The 16,440-nt window shown below is 45.6% G+C and overlaps 1 protein-coding gene across 8 annotated transcripts in view; it reads left to right on the forward strand.

The window, feature by feature from the left end:
• Positions 1-15,955, forward strand: part of LOC106568538 (uncharacterized) — a 66,808-nt gene extending 50,853 nt beyond the window's left edge. For 7 of the 8 annotated variants that reach the window (XM_014138965.3, XM_014138963.3, XM_014138967.3 and 4 more), the window contains 13 exons: positions 1-10; positions 1,166-1,288; positions 1,525-1,608; positions 3,266-3,370; positions 4,496-4,648; positions 5,401-5,568; positions 5,990-6,163; positions 7,722-7,811; positions 8,134-8,217; positions 10,530-10,648; positions 10,726-10,834; positions 11,347-11,510; positions 12,207-15,955. The exon at positions 1-10 is cut by the window's left edge and continues 98 nt beyond it. In XM_014138965.3, the coding sequence (XP_013994440.3) occupies positions 1-10; positions 1,166-1,288; positions 1,525-1,608; positions 3,266-3,370; positions 4,496-4,648; positions 5,401-5,568; positions 5,990-6,163; positions 7,722-7,811; positions 8,134-8,217; positions 10,530-10,648; positions 10,726-10,834; positions 11,347-11,510; positions 12,207-12,318 (1,495 nt within the window). In that variant the 3' untranslated portion in view covers positions 12,319-15,955. Of the gene's footprint in view, positions 11-1,165; positions 1,289-1,524; positions 1,609-3,265; positions 3,371-4,495; positions 4,649-5,400; positions 5,569-5,989; positions 6,164-7,721; positions 7,812-8,133; positions 8,218-10,529; positions 10,649-10,725; positions 10,835-11,346; positions 11,568-12,206 lie in introns of those variants that run through there. The other variant, XM_082960592.1, reaches the window with a different exon arrangement.
• Positions 15,956-16,440: the final 485 nt, after the last annotated feature.

Raw genomic sequence — 16,440 nt, forward strand, 5'->3', positions numbered from 1 at the left:
CTGTCAGAAGGTGCAGTATGAAGACTCTCTCTCTCTGTCTCTCTCCCTCCCCCTCTCTCCCTCCCCCTCTCTCCCCCCTCCTTCCTTTCCCTCCCTCCCTCCCTCCCTCCCTCCCTCCCTCCCTCCCTCCCTCCCTCCCTCCCTCCCTCCCCGCCCCTCTCTCCCCCTCCTTCCTCTCTCCCTCTCTTCCTCCCACTCTCCCACTCTCCCTCCCTCTCCTCCCTCCCTCCCCGTCCCTCTCTCCCCTTCCTCCCTCTCTCCCTCTCTCCCTCCCCCTCTCTCCCCCCTCCTTCCTTTCCCTCCCTCCCTCCCTCCCTCCCTCCCTCCCTGCCCCTCTCTCCCCCTCCTTCCTTTCTCCCTCTCTTCCTCCCACTCTCCCTCCCTCCCTCTCCTCCCTCCCTCCCCGTCCCTCTCTCCCCTTCCTCCCTCTCTCCCTCCCTCCCTCCCCCCTCCTTCCTTCCTCCCTCCCTCCCTCCTTCCTCCCTCCCTCTCCCCCTCTCCCTCCCTCTCCTTCCTCCCTCTCCCTCCCCCCTCTCTCTCCCTCCCTCCCCCCTCTCTCTCCCTCCCTCCCTCCCTCCCTCTCCTCCCTCCCTCCCCGTCCCTCCCTCCCTCCCTCCCTCCCTCCCTCCCTCCCTCCCTCCCTCCCTCCCTCCCTCCCTCCCTCCCTCCCTCCCTCTCTCCCGACCTCCCTCTCTCCCCCCCTCCCTCTCTCCCCCTCCCTCTCTCCCTCCCTCCCTCTCTCCCCCCCTCCCTCTCTCCCCCCCTCCCTCTCCCCCTCCCCTCCCTCTCTCCCTCCCTCCCTCCCTCCCTCCCTCTCCTTCCTCCCTCCCCCCTCTCCCTCCCTCCCCCTCTCCCTCCCCCCTCTCTCTCCCTCTCTCCCTCCCTCCCTCCCTCCCCCCTCTCCTCCCTCCCCGTCCCTCTCTCCCCCCTCCTTCCTCCCTCTCTCCCTCCCTCCCCCTCCTTCCCCCCTCTCTCCCTCCCTCCCTCCCTCCCTCCCTTTCCTCCCTCCCTCCCTCCCTCCCTCCCTCCCTCCCTCCCTCCCTCCCTCCCTCCCTCCCTCCCTCCCTCCCTCTCCTCCCCACCCCTCCCTCTCTCCCCCCCTCCCTCTCCCCCTCCCCGCCCCTCTCTCCCTCCCTCCTTCATATCCTCCGTGTCCTTCCCACAGAGGAACCAGTTTCTGGAGGCGGAGAGCATAGAGATGGACAAGGAGAGGAACCAGATCAGGTTGGAGATGAGAAGCCTGTTGGTGAACAATGAGGACCTTCTCAGAACCAACAGTACCCTGCAGGTGTGTAGCATGATGGACTATACTACCCAGAATTCTCTGTGTCAAATATCTGATTTGATCTCAGTGAAGTTGTTGCCTGGGTACCAGTCTGTTTGTGTCGTGATACCACTCCTTGTCATGCAAAACCTGGTTTGGAGTGGCATGACATCATGACATCATGACATCAGACTGGTACCCAGGCTAGTAAAAGAGGTTCCTGAAGCTAACGTAATGTCCTGTCTCCTTATCAATCCAAGATGGAGATGAGCAGAATGAGGATGAGGATGGTAGAGCTGGAGAGAGACAACACGGCCATGACGGAACGCTTCAAAGTTATGGAGGTAGGCTACTGGACTACACAGAAACTACACTGTGTACCACTGGACTACACATAAACTAGACGGTGTATAACTGGACTACACAGAAACTACACGGTGTACCACTGGACTACACAGAAACTACACTGTACCACTGGACTACACAGAAACTAGACGGTGTATAACTGGACTACACATAAACTACACTGTACCACTGGACTACACAGAAACTACACTGTACCACTGGACTACACAGAAACTACACTGTGTACCACTGGACTACAATAAACTACACTGTGTATAACGGGACTACACAGAAACTACACTGTGTATAACTGGACTACACATAAACTACACTGTGTACAACCGGACTACACATAAACTACACTGTGTATAACTGGACTACACATAAACTACACATAAACTACACTGTGTACCACTGGACTACACAGAAACTACACTGTACCACTGGACTACACAGAAACTACACTGTGTACCACTGGACTACAATAAACTACACTGTGTATAACGGGACTACACAGAAACTACACTGTGTATAACTGGACTACACATAAACTACACTGTGTACAACCGGACTACACATAAACTACACTGTGTATAACTGGACTACACATAAACTACACATAAACTACACTGTGTACCACTGGACTACACATAAACTACACTGTGTACCACTGGACTACACATAAACTACACTGTGTACCACTGGACTACACATAAACTACACTGTGTATAACTAGACTACACATAAACTACACTGTGTACAACCAGACTACACATAAACTACACTGTGTACAACCGGACTACACAGAAACTACACTGTGTATAACTGGACTACACAGAAACTATACTGTACCACTGGACTACACATAAACTACACTGTGTACCACTGGACTACACATAAACTACACTGTGTACCACTGGACTACACATAAACTACACTGTGCACAACTGGACTACACATAAACTACACTGTACAACTGGACTACACATAAACTACACTGTGTACCACTGGACTACACATAAACTACACTGTGTACCACTGGACTACACATAAACTACACTCTGCACAACTGGACTACACATAAACTACACTGTGTATAACTGGACTACACATAAACTACACATAAACTACACTGTGTATAACTGGACTACACATAAACTACACTGTGTATAACTGGACTACACATAAACTACATTCTGCACAACTGGACTACACATAAACTACACTGTGTATAACTGGACTACACATAAACTACACGGTGTATATTCCTCTGAGACTCTTTAATGGAGCTGGATAGAAGCTCCTCCTTTTCACTGACACTCAAATAGTTCATGTTCAGAGCATCGGGCCTGTAGCTGAAAGGTTGCTGGTTTGAATCCCTCAGCTGACTAGGTGAAACATCTATTGATGTGTCCTTGAGCAAGGCACTTAACCCTAATTTCCCCTGTAAGTCACTCTGGATAAAAGTACTAAAATTTGAATGTACCAGTACATCAAATCTCCAACTGCTTCAGCTCCTGTTATAGAATGTTAACTCCTACACTTACACATAAACCGTACCTATTTCAGTTCAAGTCAAGCACTGATGGATGTTTCCTAAATGTTTAAACATGGATGATGTCTCTAGAGAGCTGATCCCATCTGTGTTTCTTCCAGATGGAGCTGACCGAGGCCAGAGGGCTGATGGTGGAGGCCAACACTCAGGAATATGCCTTCAACTTCCTGCAGCAGTCTCTGAAGAATAAGATACAGGATGCTGAGGTACAGTATAGGCTTCTCCATAATCAGACTCTACCACAGACCTGTCAGTTAGCTGGGCCTATTCCACCACAGACCTGTCAGTCAGTTAGCTGGGCCTATTCCACCACAGACCTGTCAGTCAGTTAGCTGGGTCTATTCCACCACAGACCTCAGTCAGTCAGTTAGCTGGGTCTATTCCACCACAGACCTGTCAGTCAGTTAGCTGGGCCTATTCTACCACAGACCTGTCAGTCAGTTAGCTGGGTCTATTCCACCACAGACCTATCAGTCAGTTAGCTGGGCCTATTCTACCACAGACCTGTCAGTTAGCTGGGCCTATTCCACCACAGACCTGTCAGTCAGTTAGCTGGGCCTATTCCACCACAGACCTGTCAGTCATTAGCTGGGCCTATTCTACCACAGACCTGTCAGTTAGCTGGGCCTATTCCACCACAGACCTGTCAGTTAGCTGGGCCTATTCCACCACAGACCTGTCAGTTAGCTGGGCCCATTCCACCACAGACCTGTCAGTCAGTTAGCTGGGCCTATTCCACCACAGACCTGTCAGTCAGTTAGCTGGGCCTATTCTACCACAGACCTGTCAGTTAGCTGGGCCTATTCCACCACAGACCTGTCAGTTAGCTGGGCCTATTCCACCACAGACCTGTCAGTCAGTTAGCTGGGCCTATTCTACCACAGACCTCAGTCAGTTAGCTGGGCCTATTCCACCACAGACCTGTCAGTCAGTTAGCTGGGCCTATTCCACCACAGACCTGTCAGTCAGTTAGCTGGGCCTATTCCACCACAGACCTCAGTCAGTTAGCTGGGCCTATTCTACCACAGACCTGTCAGTCAGTTAGCTGGGCCTATTCCACCACAGACCTTAGTCAGCTGGGCCTATTCTACCACAGACCTGTCAGTCAGTTAGCTGGGTCTATTCCACCACAGACCTGTCAGTCAGTTAGCTGGGCCTATTCCACCACAGACCTGGGCCTATGTGTCTGCCTTGCATGAGCCCCTGTGTGCATCCAGAAATCGCACCCTATTCCCTACCATGACCCTGCTCAAAATTAGTGCACTGTGTAACGAGTAGGGTTCCGTTTCAGCCCCAGCCTCTGTGTCTGTCCTACACCATGTCCCCTATAGGAGGCGCTGGAGAAGCAGACCCTCCATGCCGAGGGTCTGTCCGATAAGCTGTGGCTTGCTGAGAGACAGTTGGAGGAGCTAGCAGGGGACAAGGAGACACGGGGCAAGAGGACATCGGAGCTCAGTGACACTATCTTCAGACTGGAGACTGAGGTACAGTTGCATTATTATCATCATTATGTTTCCCAGCATGCTCTATTGCAGGTAGATTTTATTTGTTTGTTTCAATATCTATGTTTTTTGCTACTTAAATATATAAATAACATGCTTTTTTTTCCTAAACTAATCCAATCTGTTAGTTGGACTTGTTCCCGTTACTGTAGTGGTTGTTCCAGTTTAGATGTTTGAAGTAGCGTCGTAGCTTAGTCATCCCAACCCTGTCAGTCATTCTAAATGCAGGTTGCGGGTGAATACAATTTTTAAATGTTGGAATGCCCCAACTCTGGCTGGAATCCAATAGGAATTACAACTCACTTTACAAGCCAGCATAATGTGACTTGCAGGCCTGATGTGGCCTGTAAACCAGGAGTTTCAAGCCACTTGAAAAGCCACTGGTAAAACTGGACCCTCAAAAATATGTGTTGTATTGTGTTGATAACAGGATGTCACTTGGCGAAGGATACAGGACTGAAAATGGAGGAATGCAACAACCATGTCTCTGTCACTAACAAATACAGTCACGGGGGGGGGGGGGGGGGGTAACGCTACAATTCACTCGAAAGTCAAGGCACGCTGGGAAATATACCAATAAGGCTTGGCACTAAGCATTGTGGTCATTTAACACTGAAATGGGCAGACCTGTATAGCCACTGGACCAGTGTTAAATGTAACACCCTCAGTGTTGATTTAACCCTAGATAATTTGCTTTGTATATTTGCGTGACATTATTCTCTCTCCCTCCACAGCTAGGGGAGGCCCAACAGAGAGCCACCCAAGCTATAGCAGAGCTCAGTCTGCACCAGAAGCTACGAGACGGTGACCAGCTGAGGGTAAAGGAGCTGGAAGAGACTATACTGGAGAAGGGTCTGGAGCTGCAGAGAGCCCAGCAGTCTGTCAGAAGCCTCCAGGGACAGGTAGATGAGGATATAGGTCTTACAGGTCTTACTATAGTCAAATGCAGATCATTTGTGCTTAATAAGATTGACTTTTGAAAGTAATTTCTGCTAAAACAGAAACGTGTTTAAAGCCATCGTGATTATGCCGCCTACCTGACCCATACTGTAGAATGTGTGTCCATATGTGATTTTTCTGATTTACGTATGGGTGTAGTATTCTTTATTACACTCTGTGTATTGTATATTTCTTACACTCTGTTATACTCTGTCAGGAGTCAGGCAGGCTGATAGATAACTGTATGTGTTGTCAGGCAGGCTGATAGATAACAGTATGTGTTGTCAGGCAAACTGGTAGATAACTGTATGTGTTGTCACGCAGGCTGGTAGATAACTGTATGTGTTGTCAGGCAGGCTGATAGATAACTGTATGTGTTGTCAGGTGTCAGGTAAGCTGATAGATAAGGAGCGTTCCCTGGAGGAGGAGATCCAGCTGAGAGAGAAAGTCCAGCTGCAGTTGAAGCAGGCAGAGAGGAGCGTAGAGGACCTGACGATGGCGCTACAGACTGCTGCACAGACCAAGGAGGACCTGGACAAGCAACTCAAACAGGCTCAGGTAGGTACAGACAAGGGAGCACCATAAACCCTACACCCACTCTGAAGAGGACCTGGACAAGCAAGATACACTGTAGATATAGAGAGAGTAGACTGTATGAACTGTGGGAGATATACTGTAGATATGGAGAGAGTAGACTGTATGAACCGTGGGAGATATACTGTAGATATAGAGAGAGTAGACTGTATGAACCTTGGGAGATATACTGTAGAAATAGAGAGAGTAGACTGTATGAACCTTGGGAGATATACTGTAGATATAGAGAGAGTAGACTGTATGAACCTTGGGAGATATACTGTAGATATAGAGAGAGTAGACTGTATGATACTGTAGATATAGAGAGAGTAGACTGTATGAACCTTGGGAGATATACTGTAGAAGAACAGGTAACTGCCAAAATAATGGAAACCCAACATAGTGTCTTAAATAGGGTATTGGGCCACCATGTGACTCCAGAACATTTTCAATGCTCCTCGGTATGGATTCTACAGGTGTCTGGAACTCTATTGGAGGGATGTGACACCATTCTTCCATGAGAAACTCCATCGTTTGGTGTTTTGTTGACGGTGGTGGAAAACGCTGTCTAAGGCGCCGCTCCAGAATCTCCCAAAAGAGTTCAATTGAGTTGAGATCTGGTGACTGAGATATGCATACACACACACACACACACACACACACACACACACACACACACACACACACACACACACACACACACACACACCACACACACACACACACACACACGTTCACACACACACACACACACACACACACACACACACACACACACACACACGTACACACACACACACGTTCACACACATGTTCACACACACACACACACACACGTTCACACACACACACACACACACGTTCACACACACACACACACACACACACACACACACACACACACACACACACACACACACACACACGTTCACACACACACACACACACACACACACACACACACACACACACACACACACACACACACACACACACACACACACACACACACACACTCTCACACAGCACCTCTTTTAAAGTCACTGAGATCTCTTCTGGCCATGGTAGCCAAAATAATGGACAATTGGGACTTGCTATACATGACCCTAAGCATGATGGGATGTTAATTGCTTAATTAACTCAGGAAACCACCAGCTTTCCATATACTTTGGGTCCTTCGTTTACTCAAGTGTTTCCTTTATTTTGTCAGTTACGTGTAGCTCTAGAATACAGATAAATGGACAGAGTTCTGCTTCAGCTTTGTCTTTGAGGTCAATGCAGGGTTACTGTCAAAGCATCGTGACAACAGCTGGAAAAAGCTTTCTAAGTACATGTGATTGATAAGTGTGTTTTTTTTCTCCCTAGCCTGGAAACAATGGGAGGCACAATGTTTTAGTAGTCAGTCTGGTTCATCCAGGCTATGTTGGATTCTAGGCCAGGCTCCTGTCAAAGTACTTTGTGACAACTGCTGATGTAGAAAAAGAGGTTATATAGAGATTGATTGGATTGGATTGGATTGGTTGATGTGTTTCTCCTTTCGCAGGAGAAAGCGATAGATCTTGAGAGCGACCTGGAGGAGATACAGGACAGTGAACAGAGTTGGGCCAGGAAGCACAAGAGAGCCATCGAGCAGGTACGACTGTCTGCCTACAGCTGACCTCTCACCTCTGACCCTGACCACTATGCCACACTGAACCAATGTTTTTCTGTTCTCTGTTCACTCAAATAATACAGTCGAAAAAACATTCTCATAAATCACTTAAATATGAAATTGAATCTCCTGGCACTTTAACTGAATCCAGGATTCCTTGACTGATGCCTGGCCAATGAGAGCTAATTATATTCTGATGTTGATGTGATTCTACAGCGGCGAATGGGGACAGGGGGTGGTTTTGAGGATGTACCCCAGTGGGTGTGTAAGTACCATCTAAAACAGACTGTTGTGTTCTTCACAGACAGAACAGCTCCAGCTGAAGTTGATCCAGGAGAAATATATGAACGAGCAGCTGGACAGTGATAAGATCAACCTGATGAGACAGGTAGTGTACAGTACTCTAACTACTGCTGTGTTTTCACCGGGAACTGTTCTAGCCTGCAGGGTGGAGCTACGTGATCCATCTATACATCGGTGTTGGATGTAGGGCCTAGGGTTGAATTTGTTGTGATTCATGTTTAGCTATAAGCTTTAGAAACCCCGGCAGCAATGGAAAGCAGAACTAAACGACCTGTGGTGTCTGTAACATTCCTTCCTGTGTTGTCTGTAACATTCCTTCCTGTGTTGTCTGTAATATTCCTTCCTGTGGTGTACTGTAACATTCCTTCCTGTGTTGTCTGTAACATTCCTTCCTGTGTTGTCTGTAACATTCCTTCCTGTGTTGTCTGTAACATTCCTTCCTGTGTTGTCTGTAACATTCCTTCCTGTGGTGTACTGTAACATTCCTTCCTGTGTTGTCTGTAACATTCCTTCCTGTGGTGTCTGTAACATTCCTTCCTGTGGTGTACTGTAACATTCCTTCCTGTGGTGTCTGTAACATTCCTTCCTGTGGTGTCTGTAACATTCCTTCCTGTGGTGTCTGTAACATTCCTTCCTGTGTTGTCTGTAACAGTCCTTCCTGTGTTGTCTGTAACATTCCTTCCTGTGTTGTCTGTAACATTCCTTCCTGTGTTGTCTGTAACATTCCTTCCTGTGTTGTCTGTAACATTCCTTCCTGTGTTGTCTGTAATATTCCTTCCTGTGGTGTACTGTAATATTCCTTCTTGTGGTGTACTGTAACATTCCTTCCTGTGTTGTCTGTAACATTCCTTCCTGTGTTGTCTGTAACATTCCTTCCTGTGTTGTCTGTAACATTCCTTCCTGTGTTGTCTGTAACATTCCTTCCTGTGGTGTACTGTAACATTCCTTCCTGTGTTGTCTGTAACATTCCTTCCTGTGGTGTCTGTAACATTCCTTCCTGTGGTGTACTGTAACATTCCTTCCTGTGGTGTCTGTAACATTCCTTCCTGTGGTGTCTGTAACATTCCTTCCTGTGGTGTCTGTAACATTCCTTCCTGTGTTGTCTGTAACAGTCCTTCCTGTGTTGTCTGTAATATTCCTTCCTGTGGTGTACTGTAACATTCCTTCCTGTGGTGTACTGTAACATTCCTTCCTGTGGTGTCTGTAACATTCCTTCCTGTAGTGTCTGTAACATTCCTTCCTGTGGTGTCTGTAACATTCCTTCCTGTGGTGTCTGTAACATTCCTTCCTGTGGTGTCTGTAACATTCCTTCCTGTGGTGTACTGTAACATTCCTTCCTGTGTTGTCTGTAACATTCATTCCTGTGTTGTCTGTAATATTCCTTCCTGTGTTGTCTGTAACATTCCTTCCTGTGTTGGCTGTAATATTCCTTCCTGTGTTGTCTGTAACATTCCTTCCTGTGTTGTCTGTAACATTCCTTCCTGTGTTGTCTGTAACATTCCTTCCTGTGTTGTCTGTAACATTCCTTCCTGTGTTGTCTGTAACATTCCTTCCTGTGGTGTACTGTAACATTCCTTCCTGTGGTGTCTGTAACATTCCTTCCTGTGGTGTCTGTAACATTCCTTCCTGTGGTGTCTGTGACATTCCTTCCTGTGGTGTACTGTAACATTCCTTCCTGTGGTGTCTGTAACATTCCTTCCTGTGGTGTACTGTAACATGCCTTCCTGTGGTGTCTGTAACATTCCTTCCTGTGGTGTAATGTAACATTCCTTCCTGTGGTGTAATGTAACATTCCTTCCTGTGGTGTAATATAACATTCCTTCCTGTGTTGTCTGTAACATTCCTTCCTGTGGTGTAATGTAACATTCCTTCCTGTGTTGTCTGTAACATTCCTTCCTGTGTTGTCTGTAACATTCCTTCCTGTGGTGTACTGTAACATTCCTTCCTGTGTTGTCTGTAACATTCCTTCCTGTGGTGTACTGTAACATTCCTTCCTGTGTTGTCTGTAACATTCCTTCCTGTGTTGTCTGTAACATTCCTTCCTGTGGTGTACTGTAACATTCCTTCCTGTGTTGTCTGTAACATTCCTTCCTGTGTTGTCTGTAACATTCCTTCCTGTGGTGTACTGTAACATTCCTTCCTGTGTTGTCTGTAACATTCCTTCCTGTGTTGTCTGTAACATTCCTTCCTGTGTTGTCTGTAACATTCCTTCCTGTGTTGTCTGTAACATTCCTTCCTGTGTTGTCTGTAACATTCCTTCCTGTGGTGTACTGTAACATTCCTTCCTGTGTTGTCTGTAACATTCCTTCCTGTGTTGTCTGTAACATTCCTTCCTGTGTTGTCTGTAACATTCCTTCCTGTGGTGTCTGTAACATTCCTTCCTGTGGTGTACTGTAGCTGCGTGACCTGCGTGTGGAGATGGAGGAACTCCAGAACTCCAGAGTCCAGGTGGATGTCATCACTAAGACAGAGATCCGGGCCAGGGAGCTGGAGAACGCTCTCAGAGTGGAGGAGCGGTACGTCTCCTTTTGTATCTACAGGACTACACAGTGTTTGTTGACTGGTTATTCATGGCTGTTGTTCTCCTGTGCAGGAACAAGGTGGTGATGAGCAACACCATCAGTAAACTGGAGAGGAAGAACAACGAACTGTCAGACCAGCTAGAGGAGGAACATAAGATCGCTACAGAGCAGAAGGACCTGGTAAGATACTGTGTCTGTGTGTGTGTGTGTGTGTGTGTGTGTGTGTGTGTGTGTGTGTGTGTGTCTGTGTCTGTCTGTGTGTGTCTGTGTGTGTGTGTGTGTGTGTGTGTGTGTGTGTGTGTGTGTGTGTGTGTGTGTGTGTATGTGTCTGTGTGTGTGTGTGTGTATATGTGTCTGTGTGTGTGTGTGTGTGTGTGTGTGTCTGTGTGTGTGTGTGTGTGTGTGTGTGTGTGTGTGTGTGTGTGTGTGTGTGTGTGTGTGTGTGTGTGTGTGTCTGTGTGTGTGTGTGTGTATAGTTACTAACACTGGAGAGCCATGTCAGATGGTAGGATACTGTTTACATTCATTTTGTCTATAAACAGAAGTTATTTGGAGCATAATATCATTTCCAGGATTTCTTGTTTAATGAGATAACGTCTGTTATACCTCGGGAGTGTTGTGATGCGTATCGTGTACTTTGATCCGGTAGCCCTCTGAAGTTCACCCATTGACCTGTGACCTCTCTCCATCAGATGACCCAGAGGATGCGCTCCCTGAAGCGTCAGCTGAACGAGGCAGAGGAGGAGTCCAGTCGTAGAGATGCTCAGTACCGACACACCCAGAGAGAGCTGGCAGAGGAGAGAGAGGCCTCCACCAGACTACAGAGACAGCTGCTGGACCAGCACCTTCAACTCAAGTACCTGGTTTAGAAATACAGATGAAATGAAAGAGAGAGACAGAGATCTGAGAGGGAGGGAGGGAGGGATACTAGAAAGAGAGACAGATCAGGGAGGGAGGGAGGGAGGGAGGGAGGGAGGGAGGGAGGGAGGGAGGGAAAGATCAGAGAGGGAGGGAGGGAGGGAGGGAGGGAGGGAGGGAGGGAGGGAGGGAGGGAAAGATCAGAGAGGGAGGGAGGGAGAGACTAGAAAGAGAGACAGATCAGGGAGGGAGGGAGGGAGGGAGGGAGGGAGGGAGGGAGGGAGGGAGGGAGGGAGGGAGGGAGGGAGGGAGGGAAAGATCAGAGAGGGAGGGAGGGAGAGACTAGAAAGAGAGACAGATCAGAGAGGGAGGGAGGGAGGGAGGGAGGGAGGGAGGGAGGGAGGGAGGGAGGGAAAGATCAGAGAGGGAGGGAGGGAGAGACTAGAAAGAGAGACAGATCAGAGAGGGAGGGAGGGAGGGAGGGAGGGAGGGAGGGAGGGAGGGAAAGATCAGAGAGGGAGGGAGGGAGAGACTAGAAAGAGAGACAGATCAGAGGGAGAGCAGAGGGAGACCAGAGGGAGAGCAGAGGGAGAGCAGCGAGCAGAGAGAGCAAGCAGAGAGAGCAAGCAGAGAGAGAGAGAGAGTGATACTGTTTGAACTGCAGGACACAAACACACCCTCATTTGCTTTGCAGGCGTAAGGAGTCCACCGTGCAAATGAGACAGACTCTGGAGAACCTGCGTCTGGATCTCAGTGTAGATGAAGAGGACCAGGCTGAGCCGGTACCAACATCCTCCAAGGCCTGAAGAAAGACAACAGCACCTTCTCATACTAGCCTTTTTCCAATACACCTTTATTGATAAAGGTTAGAGTGATACCCGAAATACCATCACGAATAGACTTGACAAGAAACAACACATTCTACACGAGCACCAATACTGTCATTTATCGTAGAATACAGTGCCTACAAGTTAAGTGTTCAAACCTTCTTTAGCCTCTTTCTCTTTACTATTGAAATGTAAAGCATTGTGTCTTTAGTCTTTGTTTTCCATAAAGCGGTTATGGTTATTTACTAAAGGTCCAATGCGGCTGTTATTATCTCAATATTAACTCATTTCTGGGTAACAATTATCTTTACTGTGATTGTTTTCAATCAAAATGGTCAAATAAGAAACAAAAATGGCTTCTTAGCAAAGAGGATTTTTTTTTTTTTAAACAAGTTTTTGCTAGGACTGTCTGGGAGTGGGGAGGGGAAAACTGAAAACTAGCTGTTATTGGCAGAGAGGTTTGGAAACTCTCTTTCTTATTGGTCTATTAACTCATTTGCCGCCTGGTGATGTCACCAGTTAAGCCAAAACTCAATCCCACCAAAACAGGCTGAGATTTCAGGTAGTCTTTTCAAACAGCTCTTAAAGTAAAAAAAAGGCCATTATCATCATTTTAACAGTTTCCCAGTATTATTCCAACCTCATAGTGTGTAAATATATGTAAAACACAGGAAAATCATGTTTTTCTTTGCGGGGGGGGGGGAATCCGCAGAACGTTAAAGGAAGTAGTAGTTGTTTTGTTGTGATTCTTTTGAATCAAATCAAACTTTATTTATACAGCAGAAGATATTACGTATATCAAAAATGGTATTGAATCAAGCTAGCTTTCCCTGTACACTCAAGTCACGTGTTTTAGTGAAGAAAAGGGCTAATAATCAATAAATAATCATTATATGATCATATAGGACTTTGGGTTAAAGTAGTTTGGAGGATTTTGGACAATATTTCCTACAAAAATACCAAAGCAATCTGTTGCATTACCGTGTTAACGTTATTATAAATATTATACTTACCTGCGACACTTTACATTTTGATTTATTTTATATACAGTATATGAAAAAGCTTTTATTTTACACCCACTGAGCAGAATGTGGAAGTGTCTTCCATTTGCAATGCTTGAAGGACAGACAGACTGTGTCTTGAATGATTGGACTACAATACAAGTCTATGTGAGCATGAACAGTATGTTCCACAATGGACTGTTTACAAATGATAAAATGTTATTTTTTTTGTCACATACACCGGATAGGCACAGTGAAATGTCTTGTTTTACAGAGTCATCCATTGTAGTACGGCACCCCTGGGGCAAACTAGGGTTAAGTGGCAAAATCACAGATTTTTCACCTTGTTGGCTCGGATATTCGAACGAGCGATTTTTCTGTTACTGGCCCGACGCTCTAACTGCTAGACTACCTGCCGCCCTATTTACAATTTATAGTTCTCATTTCTCATTTTGTATTTATTATTACCTTTTTCTATTATTTCTCTATTTTCTTTCTCTCTGCATTGTTGGGAAGGACCCGTAAGTAGGGCATTTCACTGTTAAACCTGTTTATGAAGCATGTGACAAATAACATGTTATTTTGATTTGATTAAAACAAAAAAAAACAGCAGCAACAACCAGAGGTGTGGACTCAAGTCACATGACTTCCTACTCGACTTTGACTTTAACACCAATGACTCGTGACTTAACTTGGACTTGAGCCTTTTGACTCGACCTGACTTGATACCCTCCCCAAGCCTAAATATTAAAAATGATGCCTTTAAAAAAAAAAAAGTGCGCAGCGCATCAACTCTTCATTTAACGGATTACAGTTTGAATCGGACAGCAGCCAATCAAATTGTTTGCCGGCTGAGAAAAAGTGTCGCGTGGCAGTGCAGAAGAACGTCGGCGGGTGAATTCAGATGGAGCCCTTGGAAAGATGTTACCAAAAATTATATAAAGATTACGCTGTAGTCAACAAAAAACAGATTGCAACTTGCAAAACATGTTGGAAGAAAATTACAGACGGAGGCGCAACAACTTCCAACTTTGTTCGACATTTGAAGCTGCACAAAGAACGGTAAATCGTGGCTAATATAGCCGACAGCTATATATAACTTGCTATATATAACTGGTGTAGCATGTAAGCTAACGTAACGTTAAATCAATGAGCCTCCACAAAGTCAGTCAGTGCAGGAACGTGATCATTGCACCCAGATTGAGCTACAACTGGCCAGGCAGCTGGTAGCCTAAACCCTGCCTGATGTTACTGCTGTTCCTGAAACCATTGACATACGTTAGTCTACTGTAACCACACACAGATAGGGTGTGTGTGTGTGTTAAGGTCAGGCGATTGTGTAACAGCCTACATCGCCTGATTGCGCCCCATAGCGATCCTCGATAGTCGATTGCTATGGGGGAGGGTGGGTCTTTCTCATGGATACCCATGTATTTCCATGGAAATAGAAAGTTTATTTGGAAAGTAATAAATATATATATTTGTAAAATAATTCATGATTTGTGTAAATGTAAATGTAATATACTAACTATTACTCTTGTTAAAAATATGAAATGGTATTACATTTGGTGAAGAGCACATTATGAGTTGTTTAGGACTCGAAACTCAAAGTTTAGGACTTGGGACTTGACTTGAGACTTGACTCGGACTTGCCTGTCTTGACTTGGGACTTCAGTGCTAAGACTTGAGACTTACTTGTGACTTGTAAAACAATGACTTGATCCCACCTCTGGCAACAACACTTGTTGCTCAAACCCTGAGAGAGAGGACCAAGACAAACCCTGAGAGAGAGGACCAAGTCAAACCCTGAGCAGAAGCTCTGAGAGAGAGAGGACCAAGACAAACCCTGAGCAGAAACTCAGAGAGAGAGTGTAAGGACCAAGACAGACTGTTCAAGAGAGGGATTATTTTATTCTCAGGACAGGGGAGTCTAAAGGGAATCTATTCTATACGATGTGTGTATGGTGAATAGCTGCTGGAGATTCATCTAACCATGGAGCTGATGTGCTGTTTTGTAGTACAGTATAGAACATGGAGACTGTACTACAGTACCCATAATGCCCTGTGTACAACCATTAGTACCATATCTAGAGTCCAGTCAGTGTCTAGGCCTATTGCCCGCTGTTGTTGATGTTATCTTCACCTGTAAGTCAAAGATGCTCATGCAATACAGGAAAGATGTAATCAGTTACAGGAACTGCTCATAGTATGCACTCAGGCTCCACATAAACAGGAGGTAGGAAGCAGCAGTGATCTCATGTTTTTTGAGAATTGAGAATGTGATATCCTATTTTATGGTTTTACGTTTGTATAAATATCTGTTTTATCTGATGCAGTTAGATAAACTCTAACCCTTTAGATAAACCTATTTCACAAAATGTTCCTTTCCCTTTCTCCACATGCTGGCAAGACCAAAAAGGGATTCAGAGAGGTTCCGGGCCCTTGAGACCCTGTTTTGCAATAGACTTCTGTATATCTTTATAAAATGCCATTTATTATGTATTTTTGTAACAGCGTTTATATGCTTAAGGTGCCGTTGGGTATTTATTCTACTTTACAGGTGTTTTATCTTCCTAAAATGATGAATATTAATATTAAATAATTTTTCAAAAGAATCCATGTTCCTTATTTCTTATTAAAGCTTTTCATTGAAATTCATTCATAGATATGAAGGCCATCAAATAAACACTCCAGAAATATACCGTAACAGCCTTTAGAAACCCGGGACACAGTGTTCCTTGTATGGAACATTTTGAAGTGATTAGTACTGCTCAAGGAGACGCCAAATAACATATTTCTGGAAAGACAAATTGACGTGATTTTACCCCAAAAAATTTAAAAATAATCTATGCATATGTGTGATTTGCATCACTTAAGTTGAGTAAGTAAAAAAATTTGGTCCACAAATGTACTAAAACGTCTCTTATTAATAGTTTATGATTAGTGAATGCCATAATGTATTTATTTGTTAGATAGTTCTCCTTATTAGCTGACATATGTTTTTTTTACAAAACCTTTTTAGCTGTTGTGCTAGTTGTTCGGTCCGAACAGATTCACAAATCATGGGAATTTTGTCTGCGCTGTGCAGACTCCCAGGCAC

The sequence above is a fragment of the Salmo salar genome, chromosome 13 (assembly GCF_965601325.2).
Source record: "Salmo salar chromosome 13, fSalSal1, whole genome shotgun sequence".
Lineage (NCBI taxonomy): Eukaryota > Metazoa > Chordata > Actinopteri > Salmoniformes > Salmonidae > Salmo > Salmo salar.